The sequence below is a fragment of the Sturnira hondurensis genome, unplaced genomic scaffold (assembly GCF_014824575.4).
Source record: "Sturnira hondurensis isolate 20B ecotype Veracruz unplaced genomic scaffold, ASM1482457v3 Scaffold0004136, whole genome shotgun sequence".
Classification (NCBI taxonomy): domain Eukaryota; kingdom Metazoa; phylum Chordata; class Mammalia; order Chiroptera; family Phyllostomidae; genus Sturnira; species Sturnira hondurensis.
This window is the reverse complement of record NW_028076767.1, coordinates 18,300,726-18,319,956: the sequence shown is the minus strand read 5'-3', so window position 1 is coordinate 18,319,956 and position 19,231 is coordinate 18,300,726. Positions and strand designations below refer to the sequence as shown.

The window sequence follows — 19,231 nt, the reverse complement described above, 5'->3', positions numbered from 1 at the left end:
AAAACATATTATGAAGTGAAAAAGAAGCAACAAAATGAGATCCTTACCCAATACCACTTATGCATGTGTGCAGTATAACCATGCACACAAAGCAACACATGTTTTATGTGCAGAGACATCTATCAACACACAGGAGTGGGTGCTATGGTGGGGGATGTGGGGAATGTGTAGATGCAAGGGGAAAATAAAACTAAGCAAAATATCGGAAGGGCCTTGCATAGACCAAGTGGTCACTTGCCACGAACTGAGTGAATTATGAGATTCTCTGGGCCTGAAGCCCTAATAAGAATAATATTACTTTAAAATGGGTGATAATAGCCCTGGCTGGGTAGTTCAGTTGGTTAGAGTGTTGTCCTGATATGCAAAGGTTGTGGGTTTGAGCCCTGGTCAGGCCACATGCAAGAATCAACCAATGAATGGATAAGTAAGTGGAACTACAAAAATTAATGTTTCTCTCTTGTGCGCATGCTCTTTCTCTAAAAAAAAAAGAAAGTGATAATAGTACCTACCTGACGGTAAGTGCCATGGGTGTGGCCATGGAGGGCTCTGTAATGTTTTACAAATAGACTTGCCTTGTTCTTCTGGGCCAGTCTCTGGCCTCCCCTCAGCCTCCTTCCCTTTACCCTCCACGCCTTTCCTTGGGCTGTGCAGGGTGCTTTCTGCTTTCCTTGTGCTGACCTCTCTCTCCAAACCCGCCTTTAGATTTCTTTAGCCACCCAAGACTGCTGAGGGCTCTGTGGAGTGTTAGGGACTCTTCTTTTCCCACTCGAGCACGAAGCCAGGCTGTATCCCAGCTGCGAGGGGCAAGTCCTATTTCCTCTTTCCAAATTGTGCTCCCCAAGGGTCTTCTTACATCTCGCCCCCACCTCAGTTCCCACCTCATTGTACACAGGGTAAAGACAGGCAAACCCAGTCAGAAAGTGCTAGATGGGGAAGGGAATAGTATTTATTGAGCGCCTATCACGAGGCAGACTGCATCCCTCCCCCTGCCCCCAGCTAAGGTCTTGACCTTTGCTAATCCCCATGTCCACCCTGTGAGGGAGGTGGGGCCCACCTCCTCCAAATCCAAGATCTGAACAAGCAACTTGTTTGGAGTCTTAGGACCAGGACTGGGATCAAGATCACCCTCCTCTGAGCCAACTCTCAGTAGAGAAAAAGCCCTCTTCATACTGTTGATCCAATTGAGGGCGGTGTGAGAAGGAAAGAGATTTTGCCATTTAGAGCCTTAAAAAGACTCTCCACGATGTAGTACGGTCGATTTGAGGGAATGTCTCAGGAGAATCAGAAGAATCCCTCAAGTCCCTTTCCCTCTTTTAAACCTCGGTTTCTTGTAGGACAAACTCGGGGAATTCTTTTCTCAGTCCGCCAGCAGGGGGAGCCCACGCACCACCCCTCCCTTCCCCTCCAGGTAGTCGTGCAGTCCAGGGAGGGGGTGTCCTGGTGTAGGGCACTGGGGCTAGGCAGACAAAGGATGACTCTGCCTACCGTCGCAGAGGAGTCAGCTGAGCCCCAAGCGACTGCCCTAGACTTTAGGGCCCCGGACCATCTGAGACTCAGAATGTAGGCCTCGGGTTGGGAGTGAGGAGGGGCCCCAGGGACCAGCACCCCCCACCCCCACTAGAGTGAGTGAGATTCAAAAAACGAGGTGGCAGGGCCACCCCTTCCCTGCCTTCCGTCAGGGCGGTGGTGGCAGGCTACAGGTAGTTGTCTTCGGTGGCCTCGTTTCCACCTGGGGAGCCCCGGGCCTCTTCATCCGTGCTGTCATCGTCGGGGGCCAGCGCCTCGATGTCGTGCGTGATGTCCGCCAGCAGCCGGTGGAAGGTCTGTTCCTCCGGCCGCTGAGCTGCGCCGTCGTAGCTGCGCACCGCGGATGCTGACGTGGAGCTCATGCTGCGCTTGATCCGGCCAAAGCTGTCGGTGAGGATGCCCCCCTCACGGATACCCACGCCCTCCAGGAAGCCCTCGAAGTAGCCAATGTCCTGGTCCAAGATGAAGGGCCGCATCCCTGCAGGCCAAGAGGCAGATGAGTGCCCAGGGTTCAGCCCTTTCCCTTCCCACCAAGGTATCACCTTCGTTGGAGATCTGAGTTCAAATCCCTGCCCTGCCATTCATTGGCTGTGGGGCCTTGCACAAGCTCCTTGACTCTGAGCCAGAGAATGATGACATTCTCTCGGAACACAGCACATGCTCATTATGTTAGCTTATTATTGTTATTATTATTATCACAATTGTTACATTCCCACTATGTGTGTGTGATTCTCATTAAATAACTACTTTGTGCCTTATTTTCCTCCTGTGTAAAATTGAGATAATTACACGTCTTTTCTCGGTAGGGATATGAAGATTAAATAAGGTACTTAGCCCACACCAAGTGCCCCATAAAAGTTAGCTCATATCAAGGTTTGATATGTTGCTACTTATATGTAACTTCAGTACTTTGCTTCTCTGAGCCTCAATTTCCTCATCAGCAAAATGGGGGCAAATAACCACCTCTACTTCCCAGAATTTAGGCCATTCAGCCAGATGGTACTTGGTACACAGTAACAGTCAAATACATGTTAACTTATCCAGATTGTCATTCCTATTGCTGTTTTACTAGTTCTCCTTACTAGCTGTGGGACCTCAAATAAATTCCGGGGCCTCTCTGAGCCTCAATTTCCTTGTGGGGTAAGATGGGAAGAATCATCCCCTCTCCCAGCTTTGCTGCAAAGAAGAAATGGCTATATGAGTGCTCTGTTCTTATCGACTCTGTGCCTGCAGGCAAGTCCCAAGTCTCTGCACCTTGGTCTCTTCATATGCTCCATGGATCTCATGAACTTGGCTTTATCGGTGGGGGAGAGATCAGGAATAAAACACGCTCCCAGCCGGGAGACTGACCAGGAATGTCACGGACTATGTTGTGGCCTTGGTTGACCGCTGGGGGGCGGGGCAGGGGGCTCACCGAGGAGGAAGAACTTGCGCCGGTCTCCATAGAGCTTCAGCAGCCCTGAGCAATAGTCCTGGATGGGCAACCCCAACCTATACTCCCGCAACAGCAACGCAAACTGCTGGATCTCCAGAGGCCCCAGCTTACTCCGCAGCTATGGGGACACATCATTCAGCATCAATCCCAGGTAGCAACCTCCATCCAATCCCCACCTGAAAGGCCCAGGGCCCTCCTCTGAAAACGCTGGCTGACATTAGCTTAGGCCTTTGAACAAGCTGGCCTCAGCAAAGCTCATGTCCCTAACCTCATACCCCACCCTGACCTCTGGGGTCTTATACTTAAGTCCCACCCAGGATCATTCATGATTCCTGAAACACCCTGTGTTTTTTTCCGATTTCCAGGCCGTTGCTTGTGCTGTTTGCATTGGTCCCCAAGCTTACCGTGACCATGTAATCCTGCAACTGCTCGAAGCCCAGGCCACTGTGGTCACTGCCGCTGCAGTGGGAGTCGTGGAAAGAGGGTGTGGACGTGCCACTGTAACACGCTTCAAATGTGTCCTGGGAGCCGTTGCTGCAGGGACAGACAGAAAGGGGCTCTCACTCACCTCTCTCCAGTTCCCCCACCCTGTGGCAGGTGGAACCTGAGAGGGCATGGCTACCAGTGCTCTGGGCCTGAGGCTTCATCCCATGTCCCATTTTCTCCTTCAAGGCCCTGCATTGTCGGCTCTACATGATCTGGCCCCTGGCTGCCTCTCAAACCTTTTCTCGCCTTTGCTGTTTGTGCTCAGGCCACCCTGCCTTCTCTCTTTTTTTCTAGTCCTCCAAGTACCTCTTCACCTCCGGGCCTTTGCACGTGCTGTTCCCTCAGCTTCAACTGTCCCTCTCCCCCTATCTTTGGCTCGGCTAACTTTTATTCATTCTTGGATTTTAAATGTCACCTTCTCAGGAAAATTTCCCCTGATTCTCCCAGACTGGGTTAAACCCTCTGTCAAATGTGGTCACAGAGTCCTTAAGTCTGCTCATGACAGGCAAAGACTTCCCAGGTCTCTCCAGCAAACACCCTCCCTGACCACTCTCTCCCTCACAGCCTCTGCTGCAGTCCCGGTGGCCTCCTGGCTGATCGTCAGACACACCCAGCTCCATCCTGCTTCAGAGCCCTCGCACCTGCTCTTCCCTCTTCCCAGAGAGCTCCTTCTCCAGCGCCCAGTTCAAGTGCCATCACCTCTGAGAGGCCTTCCTGACTCCCACAGCCCCTCTCTCGACACTCCGAACTGCTCTGAGTGTGTAGTATCATCAGTGCTCATGCCCAAACTAAAGTGAACCAACATATTTTTTNCCCGGTGGCCTCCTGGCTGATCGTCAGACACACCCAGCTCCATCCTGCTTCAAAGCCCTCGCACCTGCTCTTCCCTCTTCCCAGAGAGCTCCTTCTCCAGCGCCCAGTTCAAGTGCCATCACCTCTGAGAGGCCTTCCTGACTCCCACAGCCCCTCTCTCGACACTCCGAACTGCTCTGAGTGCGTAGTATCATCAGTGCTCATGCTACTAAACAATGACTTCACTGTCACCTGTGCTGGGCCGTGAGCCATGCAAGAGCGGGGGCCTTGGTTTTCTTCATTTGTTGTTTACCTGCCACATGTTCAGCACGGGCCACATCCCTGTCTTGCTCCCCACTGTGACCCTAGCACACAGCACAGTGCCTGGCGTGGGGTAAGCACTCAATAAATATTGCTTAATAAGAAGTCCACCTGCCTCCTGGTCTCTACACTGTCCCACAACCATTTCCCAGGGACACGGTGTAGTTTAGTGGTGAGATTCTTTTTTCAAAAAATTCAATCCTAGCCCTGGCTGGCGTAGCTCAGTGGATTGAGCGCGGGCCTGCGAACCAGAGGATCGAGGTTCGATTCCCAGTCAGGGCACATTCCTAGGTTGCAGGCCGGTTCCCTGCAGGCCAACTCCCAGCAGGGGACGCACGAAAGGCAACCATACATTGATGTTTAAAAAAAAAAAAAAAAATTCAATCCTACATTCTCCAGCCTTGCCAGTTGCGGCCATGTAATAAGTTCTGGCCAGTGAGATGTAAGCAAAAGTTGTCCGTGGGAATTCCAGCAGAGCCCTTTAAAGAGGCCCCTGGCATGCTACCCCGATGGCTGCAGTGACAACCACTATCTTGGGGCAGGAAGTGATCTTGAGGTTGGAAGCCAGTGCTGAGGGGGGAGGGAAAGAGAAGCCCAGGCCGCTAGCAACCAGGAGACCACATGTGAACTCCCAGTCTCTGTATTTTATGTAGGAGACATGAAAAAAAGTTCCATCTTATTTAAGAAACTCTTCTTTAGGGTTTTCTACTATACAGAGCCCAAACTAAAGTGAACCAACATATTTTTTTGGCATTAGCTTTTGGACTCCACAGGGCACTGTGTCTGGATGGCTGGGAGAGAACCCCAGGCCCACGTGGGCCCACTTCTGGGTTTCGGTTGCACCCTAGGTCTCTCAGGGGCATGGATCCCATGAGCTCATCGGAGCTCAGTTTACCTCCCACCCCTGACGCCCAGTGTCTCAGCACCAATCAAAGTGGGGTCACTTTCTCCCACAGGGGCCTTAAGAATGCCTAGAAGAGCAAGCCTGTTTATGCACAGGTGGGGGGTGAGAATGGGGTCCCCAGTAAACAGGTACCCACAAGGAACTGCAGCAGCTGAAGTCGGCGTCATAGGCGTAAGTCCCATCGGTTCGGCAGCTCTCACCTGCGACCAGCAGACAGAGGGCCTATCAGAGGAAGCAAAGCAGGGACCAGCACCCCTGGCTCCTGAGGTCGTGACCTCAGTGCCACCCTGAGGTTGGGATGGTGCCTAGAACACAGAAGGCCTTATAAGCCATCATCAGGATGTTAGTTTTTACTTGGAAATGGGCAGCTATTGGAAGCTTCTGATCAGGATTCCTGCCTCCCCCAGCTGCCGCACCGACACACAGCCAACCTTGGGCAACTCCCCTCCATCTCCTGGCCCTCAACCTCCCCAACATTGGGACACCACCTTCCTGTCTACCTTAGGGGGGTCTTGGGTGTAACAGATTCGGGAACAGGTGAGGGAGTGTTTGTTAACTGCAATGGCTTGAGGTGAGACCAAAAAGAACCCTGAGAGGGAAGGAACTCCAAATCTTGAGAGGAAAGAAGCACCATTTACAGAGAATTTGCTCTGCTCCTAGCCCTGTTGTCTCATGGAATCCAGGTACTGGTCTCGCCTTCCGATCTTGGCTCATTCAATGTCACTTCCTCGGGACACTCCCCTGACTCCCCAGGCTAGGCTGGCTCCTCGTTATATGTTCTCATTGCACAGCACGTGGTCACACTGTAATTTTATAACCATCCAATCCCTGTCACACTACCTCGGCCATGCAAGCCTCCTGAGGGCGGAGCCCTCTGGTGTTCCTCAGCAATGTCCTGGTGATCAGCAGGTTCCAACACATAGTAGGTGCCCAGTAAGTGTTTTCTGAATGCATGAATTTCTTGAAATGTTTGTTGCATTATCTCATTTACTTGCCTGTCATTCCTGTGACAGGTAGTGAATTACCCCAGCTTCCCCACGCCACTGTTCCCATAGACGGGAGTCCCTCCAGAAGTAAACAGCCAGCTCTTTGTTGCTGGAATGGTACAGACAGGAGCCACGCTGAGTGGGCTGTGACTGAGGAAATTCACGAAGTGGCCTTGAAGGCAGCACGGCGAGTGACGCTGTCGCAGATAGAAGCTTTAGAATCAGACCCACCTGGGTGTGAAGCCTGACTCTGACACTTACTGGCTGTGTGTACTTGAGTAATGCATTGACTACTCTGAGCCTTAATGTCCTCATCTGTAAAACTGGAATCGTTAAGGCCTCAGGAAGTCCTTTCACCCGTTCAAAAATAACTTCTTGAACATCTGTGGTGTCCCTGGCCCCATGCTAGACGCACGGGGTGCAGTGGCAAACAGGACAGACAAGGTGGCTACAGGGATTAAATAAGACTTGGCATGTTGATCCCGAGCTTGGCACATAGTTGGTGGCCGGGAAACGCCTCTGGGGGTCTCGTTTTCATTCCAGCCCTGACTGAATTCAAGGGCTGGTCAGCAACTCTTGATTTTGACCTACTGTGCTAGGTGGGCTAGTAAACAGACAATGCGCAATCTTAGGTTTCTGGGAAAGCAGGGGTACCACAAACAAAAGGGAGAGCCCTGGCTGGTGAGGCTCAGGTGGGTGGGCATTGTCCCCCAAAGCAAAAGGGTGCCGGATGGTTTCTGGTCAGGGCACATGCGGAGGTTGTGGGTTTGGTCCCCACTCCAGGTGCATACGAGAAGCACCCTATCAATGTTTCTCTCCCTCTCTCTCCCTCCCTTCCCTCTCTCTAAAATCAATAAGCATGTCCTCGGGTGAGGATGAAAAACAACAGCAAACCACAACCCCTCCCCGAACAAAACAAAAACACAAAAGAGAGAGAGAGACAAGTTCAGTTGTGAGGGGCTTGTTCTGAATCTGATAACCAGAACATCTATGAAAAAGCTAGGTTTGGGGTCATCGTGAAAACTGACATTTTTCAAAACTCCGTATCAGGGGTACGCTGTAATTGCAATAGAGATCAGAAGAACCCCTAATGGCTTTCATTGTCCCCCAGTCTTGGGGCATCCCCGGCCCATGGCTTTTTGGGGTGTTTCACAGGAGGGGAGTACTCACTGCGGCTGCAGAGCCACGGTCGTTCGGGCGTGGACGTGTAGTGGTAGCCAGCCCGGTCCACGCACTCGATGCTCTGGTCCCCGTAGATGATTTGGAAGACCTGACAGATGAGCGCGCAGGACTCCTCGGCAGCATCCTGGCCCGGGGTGGGGGTGGGGGGGGGACAGCTCAGGCTCTCTCCTGGGACCAGGATGCCCTGCTTCCTCAGTGTGAGGGGCTCACAGAGGCACATAGACACCTACGAAGGCCTTTAATAAATCAGCTTTGAGGATATTTCCCACCAAAGTTATTTCCCATCAAAATGGCGACTCTCTGGGTCTTGGACCCCTTTAAAGAATACAGTGATGATTCTAACCCTCCTGCCCTGAAAAATGCATACATGGATCCCCACTTTCCGGGGAAATTCAAGGACTTTCCTGAAACTTGCCTGAAATAAACCTTAATTTGTTTCAGTTTACAGGGAGGAAGCAGAAACCCAGACAGGTACAATGATCAGCCAGGACTAGAACCCAGGTTTCCTAATACCTAGCTGAAGGAGGAGGAATTAAGTGTATAACAATTTTAGGATCGACATAGTTACTACACTACCAGATGCCATATTTAGATATGAGCTCCCTGGTACCCAGGGCAAAAACGGAAGGAGGATGGCTACAACAAGTTCAGTCTCTGGTAGAAGGAAGGAGTGGACGTTCTTCAGTGAAATTTTCTAAGAGACTGCAAATCTGAAGAATTTGCTTCTTTAATCAACCTCTTGATGTCTTCAAGCAAGAGACACAGAAAGACCATAAATGATGAAAAGATCATCTCCACGAAGGCATTTCCAATTTTGTGTCTCAAAAAAAAAAGCTCAAGTGTAAATTAAAATGTAACCTGGAGAGGCATTTTGGGACTGAGAGTGTACTAATCATTAAACCAGGATCGAGCCCTCCAATAACCCTGCAAAATGAACAGGGAAGAGAGGATCCTTATTTTACCATTGGAGACACCGAGGATTAGACTGGCTAAACGCCTGGCCCAGGCTCGCACAGCAGGCTCAGGGCACTGGTTATATCAGCACACAGGTTTCTGGACTCTAACTCCTGTGCCCTTCTCGGGACCACAGTGCTTCGGACAGGAGGGGGAGACTCAGATATCCCTCAAACACGACTTCTCATTTATTTATTCATTCTACAAATTCTCATTTAGTCCAATTGTGTGGCAGGTACTGGGTCAGGCTCGGGGGTCTCAGAGGAGAAGGAGATGAAATCTGTACCCTAAAACCCTCACCGTCCGCTAAGATAAATAGGGCACAAACTCACTTTCCTCCCTAATTATCACTGTAACCTGTATATTTTCTTGCTGGTCCCTATCACAAGGTATAATAATATTATATGATTTAACTGGTCCATTCATTCAACATGTATTGAGTACCTATTATGTGCCAGGCACTATTCTAGGAGCTGGAGACACCACAGTGAGCCACCCAGAACCCACAGGTCTCTTGCACTCTACAAGGAGGCCAGTCTTTCTAGAGCAGAGTAAATAAAGGAGGAGGGTAGAAGGAAATGAGGCCAGAGAGGAAATGGGGGTGGTGGCTGGAGCCACTTTCACAAGGTAGATGGCCTTCTCAGCCGTTGTAAGAGCATTAGCTTTTATTCTGAGTGAAATGGGGAGTCACTGAAAGATTTTGAGCATTGACATCATGTGATTTAAGTGTTACTAGAACTGCTCTGACTGCGGGGTGGCGGGAGACAGACTGCAAGCAAGGGCCAAACGCGTGAGAGGTGACAGCATCATTCAGATTACAGATGGGGCATGAGCCCGGGTGGAGACAGTGGAGGGTGGGGAGAAATAGATGGGTTTGGGTTATATTTTAAAAATAGGGTCAAGAGGATTTGTTGGCAGAGTGGATGCGGGTTGTGGGAAAGAGAGTGAGGAGCCAAGAATCACTGTAAAGTTTTGGTATGAGCAACAGAGCTGCCATGAATCAAGACAGGGAGACCCAGGCTGGAGCGGGTTTAGGAGAAACGACTCGGGGCTCAGCTTTGGATGTCACAGACCTTCAAAGGAAGCAGCAGGGTGGAAAAACGTGTTGGGATATACAGTGATGAGAGAGAAACTTCAGGGAGTTCTCAGAGTCCTAGGAAGGAAGTCCCAGGGAGTCCTTAAATGCCCCAGGGCCAGAGGAGACCACCTAGAAATGGGTGTCAGAGAGACATGGATCAAGGACTGAGCCCAGAGCACTCTAAACTTAAAGAGACTGAAGAGAGGAGGAGGAAGCCGCTCTCGAGGAGGAGCAGCCCGGGGTGTAGGAGGAAAACCAGGAGAATGAGGAAGAGCTGGAAGCCAAGTGAGAAAGTGTTTCAGGGAAGAGCTAGTCAGCTCCGGAGTCCAGGTTTACTGACTATTATCCACGTGTCCCACCGTGTGTGTTGCTCACCACGGTTCATATACAGAGGGAGCTGGGGACCTGCGTCAGAGAAAACGTGGAAGCCCAAGGGTTTGAAGGTGTCTGCTAGACTGTGAGCTCCTTAAGGGGGACACCAACTATGTCTCGCTTATCTCTGTATCTACAGCACCTAGCCCAATACCTCGCACAAGCTGGAGCCCAATAAATACGGTCCAATGAATAAAGAAAGGCAAGGGTGAACGTGGAGGATGGGCGGAGGGAAAATAGGTGAGGAAAGGGTGGCAGAAAGGCTTTTTGCCTTGGCTGGCCAACTAGTCACCAAGACCATAGGCTCTGAACATCCTGGGTTCCAGTGCTGAAATCACCACCTGCTTCCTGTGTGACATCGCACAAGTTAGCCTCTGGGCCGCGGTTTCCTTCTTTATGGAATGGGGATGATCGAAATATTTGCCTCTACCTTACTGTTAGAATGACGTAAGTTAATGCTCGTTCTGTGTCTGGCATGGGTTGGCTACTCGATTCATGCCAGTGATTAGTGTCCTTCTGATTGTTACTGAGGTAGTGGGGACATTGACGATATCGGACCAAAAGCAGGGTTGGAGGGGGGATTAGATCAAGTCCATTTGGGCCATTTTGAGTTTTCATTCCCTTGGGACATGGAATGGGGTGTGTCCTGGAGGGGTCTGGGCTTTGGAAGCCTTTTGGCGTCATATGCACTCGGGTATACCCGAAATCTTAGGCAGGGCTGAATGAGGGAGAAGGCAAGAGGCCAGGATAGAGCCCAGCAACCTGGTGATTGGGCAGGGGTGCTGGTGAGGAGCGGCGCCCTCCCATCCTGACGAGCCCCGGAGGCAGAGCGCCCCGGCGCGGCGTGCCCTCGGGCTCACCCTGTTGGCCACAGCCAGGATGACAAGATTGCAGTAGGCGTCGGGGCTGGGATCCTGCGGGTCCAGAGGGTTGGAGCCCGGGTGGCGCCGCTCCCAGCTGCCGCCGCCGCCGCCGCCCGCCTGCCTCCGCTCCCAGCTGCCACCTAGCTTGCCAGCGCCGCCGCCACCGCCACCGTGCCGCCGCTCCCAGCTGCCGCTGAACGTCTGCCGCCGCTCCCAGCTGCCGGACGCCCGCGCCCCGGCGCGTTGGCGCTCTAGGCTGCCGCCGCCGCCGCCCGCGGCCCGGGCTTCCGCGCCCGCGCCCCCGCCCCACGCCATCCGCCAGTCCAGGCTGCAGATGGTGTGACGCCGCTCCGTGGTGCCCACCCGCCGCTTCTCGGGAGCAGCGCCCGGCGGGCCAGTGTCGCGACCGGCCCCGCCGGGGCTGGCGTCTACACCGGCTGGCACCGGATCCACACCCAGACCTGGAGGAGAACGACTGTCAGCCGCAGGAGACTGGGCTAAGAGCGCCCTCCAGAGGCCACCCGTGGGGCCTGAGGGTGCCGCCTGTTATCCAGCCGCGCCTGGCCCCGCCCCTGGCCTCAGGCCCCACCCCCGGTTTTGGCTCTGCCGGGGATTCACACCTACTACACCCCACCTCCGCGCCCCTAGCATCAGATCTTGCCATAGGGCCTAAGGGTGGTCGGGCTGTCCCTTCCTCAGACTCACTGGTTCCCTTAACTCAGACTCACTGGTTCCAGGATCCCCTCCTTAGATTTGGGCCCGCCCTCCACGGCGCCACTGACCTCAGGCCCTGCGCCCAAACTGGGGAGATGTGACACCTCCCAAAGGCTACCTTAGGTTCGAACTCCCTGAGTTTGGTCCCGCCTCTACGTCAGACTCCTCCCCTCGCCCAAAGCTCCACCCCATGCTTGGAGCGCCGAGGCCACGCCCCTCGCCACGCCCTTTAACTTTTTGCCCTTTCCCGGCGGCAGGGTTCTGGCTTCTCTATCCTTCCCTGGCTTCAACATTTGGCCTCAGGGTGGTGAGTTAGGCCACCCACTCTTCAACCTCAACCTTGGGCTCGGTCTTCCTGTGTATGGCCATGGCCTGACCCTAGTAGTAGGTTAGGGTGGTCAGGCCTTTTCCATCATCTCATCATCCAGCCTCAAGCCTCAATCCCTCCCTACGTCACACACATTCCCAAAATAAGACGTTAAAACTTTTCTCTCCCCTTCACCTCGTAGCCCCATCCCTTTGCAGCCTCCACCCACTGTACCTGTCTTAAGCACCAGCAAGTGCAGCGCGTCGTCCTGCAGGTAGGAGGCGGCGGCAATCTCGTGCGTGGGGATACGCAGGATGAGTTCCTCGTTGTCGCGCCAGGTGAGCAACAGGCAGCGAGCCGAGAGGCTCAGGATGCTGTCCTGCTCCGGTGTAGTCTTCAGTGGCAGCTCCTTCAGCTGCTGTGGGGCGGGGCGAATCTCCTGAGTCCCCAGGGCCCTTGGGTGGGAGAGGGAGAAGGGGACAGCCCCTGCCCGCTCCCCTCACCAGAGGCTCACCCTGGCGGTGTCCAGCAGCTGCAGGAGCTCATCCCGGCTGGAGGGGTTCAGTGAGGAGTTTACCCAGGTGAGGTGGCCCAGGAACTGGATGGCAAACCGGGATGGGGTGGGGAGAGTGGTGGGAGAGGGGCAGAAAGAGGTCGCTCTGAAGCCTTGGAGGACCCTGACCTCCTCACTAACATAGGGAGATAGACTGAGATAGAAATACCTGAATGAACAATAAGAACCTGACAAGAGCTGTTACTGAGCCAGTCATAGAAGCCAGACATAGTCCTGAGAGCTCTGTGCACATTTGCTCATTATCCTCACTTTGAGGGTGAGAAAACTAAGGCAAGCAAAGGTAAGTAACACGCCCAATCTATATCACTAGAAACGGCAGAACGACTCCACACACCAGAGCCCACACTCGCACTGCTAGCTTTTATTGCCTGAACACAGTTATTCGGCTATGGTGAAATCAAAAGTCACTGGAATCGCTTGAAAGAACTGACCACCTATGAATTCCTGCTTGGCCTGAGTGGCTCTGTCTACCCCAAGCACTGGGATTGACTGACTGCAAGTCACTCACCCTCTTTGTGATCTTGTTGCAAAAGTCAAATGAAAAGGAATGAATGTTGTATCAAGGTAGTGTATAATTTTGCCAGAAAAATGATGCCCCGAATCAATAAATGGATTCTTCATTCATTCTTCAAAATAACTTAAAGCTCTCATTTAACTTATATGTTATTTCATCCACATAAGAATGAACTTTTTTCATTATTTTTAGTTTTATTCTTTTAGGTGAATCTCACGAATCAAATGTTTTCTTTTTATTCTGCATGAACTTTCAGTCCCCACATTTTAAATGGATTTGTTTGTTAGCATTTCCCTTCACATGGGATTTTTGGATGAAATACAAGATGCCGATTAAATTGGAATTTCACATAAACAACAAATATGTTTTAAAACTGCTCCCCCAGCCCCATGTAGTATTTGGGACATAGATTAATACTAAAAAAGTATTCAGCTCTGACTGGTGTGGCTCAGTGGGTTGGGTGTCATCCTGGGAACCGAAAGTTCAGCAGTTTGATTCCGGGTCAGGACACGTGCTGGGGTTATGGGCCAGGTTCCTGGTTGGGGGCTTATGAGAGGCAACCGATTGATGCTTCTCTCACACAGGAATGTTTCTCTCCTCTCGTTTCTCCCTCCCTTCCCCTCTCTCGAAGAATAAATAAATAAAAATCTTTTTAAAAACAAGTATTTCACTGCTTGCCTGAAATTCAAATTTAACTGTTTTTGCTAAATCTGACACTTAATCCCATATCAACCTTCCTTGGGTAGTGAGGATTCTTCATTGCTCCTTCATTGTCTTCATGAAATAGAAGCCCTTGATCCCATCAGGGCACATCCAAGAAGCAGCCCATAAATACATAAATAAGTGGAACAACAAACCAATGTTGTTCTTTCTCTCAAATCAGTAAACAAAAGTGGATGGATGGATGGAAGGAAGGAAGGAAGGAAAGAAGAGAAAGAAAGAAAAGAAAAGAAAAGAAAAGAAAAGAAAAGAAAAGAAAAGAAAGAGAAAGAAAAGCCCTTGAGTTGTTAAGTCCCCTGTGGTTTGCTAAGCTGAGTTGGTTCCTTTAACCTGGACACAGAGGAGCAACAATACCACCGCAGTGAAATCTCACAGGGAGGTGTGGCTTTTTAGCACACAGGGCTCTCTCCCATTGGCGTTATCCTGGGAGTAGGTTCTGAGCCCCACGTTCAGCTGGAAACACTGAGACTGAGCATGTGGAGGTCATTGCTGAGGGCCCACAGCATAAGACAGGGGCAAGGCTGCCCAGACCTTTCCCCACTGAGTCTCCTTTGTATGAGAGGGGGCTGGTCAAGGATAGGTAATGAAGGAGAGGTACGGTCTTTCTTGATGGGATTCAGGATGTGCTACCTTCAAATACAGCACCTTATTAAGAGTAACTGAGCCGTGGCTGGTGTAGCTCAGTGGATTGAGCGTGGGCCTGCGAACCACACAATCTCGGTTCGATTCCCAGGCAGGGCAAATGCCTGGGTTGCAGGCCAGTTCCCAGCAGGGGACCCATGAGAGGCAACCACACATTAATGTTTCTCTCATTCTCTAACCCTTTCCATCTAAAGATAAATGAATAAAAATTGAAAAAAAAGAGTAACTGAAGCTGAAGGAGTTCAAGAAAAGCACTCTGACCTCTCTGCTAACTTTCTCCTGAAAGCAGGAGATAAAGCAGGAGACGAATCTGTGTGAAAGTTCCCTTCTTTGTACCAGGAAGAAGGAGCCAGACATCCTTATTACCAGTTTTAGGCCTGAGAAGACTACATAAACAAACCTGGTTACTTCTTCACCCTTTACTAGTCTTAGCCCAAACCCCTCTCCCTTGTCATTTTTTTCACACATTTATTGCTTCTCTGTCTAAAAAGGTATCGGAGCTTCCTGCTTCGGTCACTTCTTGGGCTTTTTCCTTCTCTTGTAAAACTTGAATAAAATCTGTATGCTTGTCTCCCGTGAATCCCAGCCAGGGACCCTAAGAGGGTCCGGGAAAGCTTTTTCCTCCCCTCCATCCCTCACTCCAAGATTGGACCCTTCTCCTCATTCTGAACGCACCTTGACCTCTTTCTCCAGGTAGTCACACAGCAGAATCTGGGGGTCGATGAGGTAGTCGGGGGGGTAGAGGGGCATCGAGTGCAGGGGCCGGTGGCTCACACTGCTCCGACCTGCTGCTCGGCGCCCAGCCTTTGGGAACATAAGCCTTAGGAGCGGGCCCTGTGTAAAGACGGGGAGGGCCGGGCTAGACTGAAACCCAGCAGGGGGGCAGGTAGGCGTCTCCAGCCTGGATCCCAAGCCTTATAGCACAGAATTGCTCTGGCTGAGGCCCTTCTGCCTTGGCGGGTAGGGAGCAGGGGAGCAGACCTATCGTGCTGGTGTCTGTCTGGCCCTCGGTCAGAGAAGCTGCAGGAGAAATTCCCCCAGGGATACCTGGGAAGGAGGTTGGGACTATCTCCCAAACCAATCTGGCTGGGCTTCCCTGGAAGGTCCTGTCCTCTGTATATTCCAGGGATGGCGGAGGCCACTGAGAATGGGGAGGGCGGGTTGGGGAGTTTGGAGCTCAGCTGTCTGCCTGCCCAAGGGTGGGGAGGAAGGTCCTTCCAAATGAGAAGAAAGGCCCTCACTCCCACCCCAGGCTTCCCACTTCGCCAGCTCCGGGGACAGTTCTCTGCTCCCCACCTCTCCCAGCCTCCCACCTACCTTTTTCCCTTTCTTGACTTCATATTCCATGGTGAAGCGTTCTACTCCCGCTGCCCTCCTGGCCACCCCCTCCAGCCTCTCCCCCCATGCAGTTCCTTTGTTCTTTTTCCTGCCTGGTCGGAAACTCCACCAGCCCTGCAGTTCCTGCCCCTCCTGTGTGATAGTGAGCAGAAGTGGAGGGGGTGGGATGCAGCCCTGGGACCCCTCAGCTCTATGGTGGGAGCCCAGCCAGGGGAACTGACCTGCGGAGACAGCTTCATGGTCTCCAGCCAGAGCTGGCTGTGGAGGGGGCTTAGGAGTTGAGTGAGGCTGGAGAAGGAAGGGTCTCCTGAATTTGGAGTCAGAAAACCCCAGATTCCACCCCCACTTCTACCACTGACCTTAGTAAAGCAAGTTACTTCCCCCTTTCATAGCCTCAGTTTCCCCCTCCCTGCTTTAAATTGGGGGTAAATATTGCCTTCCTCTCTGGGCTGCTGTGGTGAGAACTAAATGAAAGAATGGGCCAGAAAATGCTTCATAAACTGTAGAATAATGTGTCAAAAAAGCTATAATTTTAAAAGTGAATCATTTCTATTAAAGGGAAGCAGTACTGCATGGGCTTCAGAGACAGGCTGCCTGAATTGGAATCGGGCTTTGCCACTTACTAGGGTTATGACCTCGGGCAAGTCCCTTAACCTCGTGTGCTTCGTTTTTTCCCCATCTGTAAAATGGGCGTATACCAGTCTGACCTCATAGTGCCCTTGAGAGGATTAAATGCACTTGGAAGAGCTCCTGGCACACATGAAGTGCTCAATAAATAGTAACTATTTACTTACCTGTGTGTCTGTATGTGCTGGGCTATCTTACCGTCTCTTGGGAGACAGTAGAAGCCTCCCTTTGTGGGTCTGTGCTGAACACTTCACCTGTTTCATCTCACTTGTTCCTCACAATATTGGGTTGCATTATTATACTCACTATACAGATTTTTTTTAAGGCTCAACTGCAGAGGTTGACTCAGGGAGGTCACACTGACTGAGAGGAGGACCTGGGATTTCTGCCTGGTCTGGATCTGAAGTCTCGTTCCTTACCTCTAGGGCCTATGGACCCTGCATGCCCCACCCAGGGCAATGGGAAAGGTTCCGATTGGCCCATTCTCCCCTGGCCATGGCACTTGGGTTCTGGAGACCCGGCTCTGGAAGTGATTTGCTGTACGATCCAGGGTAGGTTGCTTATTATAAACTCTCTGGCCCTCAGCTTCCTCATCTTTCCAATGGGAACAATAATCCCAAAGCCCTGGCCTGCAGTCAGAGATGTAGCAGAGATGTACCAGGCCTTGGATGAGAAAGTGATTGGAAATTGTGAGTGCAGGGGCCAAGCAATGCATAGGACAGTTTCGAAAGATTTTCTGAAAGCATGGGTGTGCCAGGCCAGTGCCCATCCCAGAGAAGTCCAGAGCTCCCACTGCCTCTGTGTCTGAAGGCCACAGGAGACTGCCAGCTACCAGCCTTCCCCTTTACCTTCCTGCCCCTTTCCAGGGATGGGAAATGGCCCAGGCTGCTTAGTGCAAGCTCACACAGCCACACCCTCCTTCTCCCCTACATCCTGCCACCTCCCAGCAGCAGGAAGAAAGATCTCCATTAGCCTGCCGGCCAACAGGAAGAGGCTGGGCTGTGTAACCCAATCCCCGTCGGTTCCTGACATCAACACTCCCACTTAACCTCTTGAGCAAGTCCTGAATTCCCGCCCTCCAAGTTGCAGCAGGGAATGCAAGGTGGTTTCTTGATCTAGCACCTCTGTGGCTGAGTTCAGCAAATCCTTCCCTCTCTCTGCGCCTCAGTTTCACCTGTCTGTAGAATGGGGACATCTATGATTCCTGGACTGAGTGCAACCATCACCGAACTGCTGGGGCTCTCCACTAGGATGAGACCTGTTCTGAGTGCCACTAGAAACAGCAAGCTATCTATGTCTTATTCCCTGCAGTGCCCACCTCAAGGCCATAAACAGATCAAGTGCTTAGAAAATGTCAGCGGAAGTAGGTGGAGACAGGTGAGCCTTAGGGGTTTACATGTCTTATGACCTTGAGAAGGTAGTTTAGTCCATCTCTCGGAGCCCAGAATCCTCATGTGTCAAAAGCAGGCTAAGGCTGGTGTCTGCCTCAGAAGACTGTGAAAGGATTAAACAGAAACAGAAGAACACAATGATAACATTTACCACTCAAGTTAGCTTGTGAATCATAAAAGAAATGAGTAAAACAAAGTCCCTGCTCTCAAAGACTTAGCAGTCCTGGCGAATAGTATTCATCTCTTTTGAACTGCCTCCAGCTGATGGGCAGGGGCTGCCCAGAGCTGTGCGTAGAGGATTATAAACACCAGATCCACTCCCAGCGTGAAAAGGGGATTGATTATCAATGCCCGCCAAGGGACAGGAGCGGGGAATGTGGCATCTGGTGTTCAGTGTGTTTGCTGACCCTGCTCTGGTTAGAGAGACACACACGTAGGTAAAGAATATAAAGCAAGTGACTAGTTCGGGGAAGGCAGAATCAGGAGCTGTTCAACACACCCATGGCATTGAGGACCTGGGGGCCATACGGAAGGAGGTCACTCTAGACAGAGGAAACAGCTTGAACACACACACAGTGCCTGGATTGCGACGCTTTGGGCTGCAAAAAAAAAAAAAAAGACTATTCTATCAAAGGNTTGATTATCAATGCCCGCCAAGGGACAGGAGCGGGGAATGTGGCATCTGGTGTTCAGTGTGTTTGCTGACCCTGCTCTGGTTAGAGAGACACACACGTAGGTAAAGAATATAAAGCAAGTGACTAGTTCGGGGAAGGCAGAATCAGGAGCTGTTCAACACACCCATGGCATTGAGGACCTGGAGGCCATACGGAAGGAGGTCACTCTAGACAGAGGGAACAGCTTGAACACACACACAGTGCCTGGATTGCGACGCTTTGGGCTGCAAAAAAAAAAAAAAAAAGACTATTCTATCAAAGGTGGTTTAGACAATAAGGACAGGAAGTTCCCTGGTGATTTCAGGGCTGGTTATTGAGCAGCTCAAAAACAGCAGCGAGTTCCTTAGATTTGCTCTTTGCCGGTATTATGGGCTGGATTGTGTCTTCCAAATTTGTATGTTGAAGCACCGACACCCAGTGCCTCTGAATGTGACTGTTTCTGAAGATCAGTTAAAATGAGGCTGGCGAGCAGTCTCTAATCTAATCTGACTGGTGTTACTGTAACAGGAGGATGTTTGTCACACAGAGAGACACCAGGGATAGGCACACACAGAGGAAAGACACCACGAGAAGGTGGCCATCTGCAAGCCCACGTGAGAGGTCTCAGAAGAAGCCAGTCCTGCTGAGACCTCGGCGTTAGATTTCTAGCCCCCAGAATTACAAGAAAATGAATTTCTGCTGTTGAAGTCACCCGGCATGTGGTAATTTGTTTTGGCAGCCCTAGCAAACTCATACAGCTGGCAAGATGGCTGTGTGGCTTTAGGATTATTACTGTTAGGCTTTTGATGCCATCCACCCTTGATGAGGCCAAGGGTGTTTCCTTTTGGTGT

The 19,231-nt window shown here is 51.5% G+C and overlaps 1 protein-coding gene across 2 annotated transcripts; it reads right to left on the bottom strand.

Moving 5' to 3' along the window:
- Positions 1-511: 511 nt before the first annotated feature.
- On the bottom strand, positions 512-15,761 carry CCM2L (CCM2 like scaffold protein). 2 transcript variants are annotated; one of them, XM_037043830.1, is made up of 10 exons: positions 15,689-15,761; positions 15,047-15,205; positions 12,436-12,519; positions 12,156-12,339; positions 10,898-11,361; positions 7,622-7,757; positions 5,602-5,665; positions 3,367-3,496; positions 2,942-3,080; positions 512-2,005 (listed from the first exon to the last, which is right to left on the bottom strand). In XM_037043830.1, the coding sequence occupies exons 1-10, from the start codon at positions 15,716-15,718 to the stop codon at positions 1,695-1,697; spliced, it is 1,701 nt and encodes a 566-aa protein (XP_036899725.1). In that variant the 5' UTR covers positions 15,719-15,761; the 3' UTR covers positions 512-1,694. The 2 variants fall into 2 exon arrangements, with proteins under 2 accessions (XP_036899725.1, XP_036899726.1); XM_037043831.1 differs by lacking the exons at positions 512-2,005; positions 5,602-5,665 and having other exon boundaries at positions 2,978-3,080.
- Positions 15,762-19,231: the final 3,470 nt, after the last annotated feature.

Excerpts from the sequence above, each read along its gene's own strand:
- CCM2L (XM_037043830.1), bottom strand. The coding sequence starts at position 15,718 with ATGGAATATGAAGTCAAGAAAGGGAAAAAG. Across the intron at positions 15,206-15,688 it reads AAGTCAAGAAAGGGAAAAAG|GGCCCGCTCCTAAGGCTTAT; the intron begins GTAGGTGGGAGG and ends GTCTTTACACAG. Across the intron at positions 12,520-15,046 it reads ACCTGGAGAAAGAGGTCAAG|TTCCTGGGCCACCTCACCTG; the intron begins GTGCGTTCAGAA and ends TTTGCCATCCAG.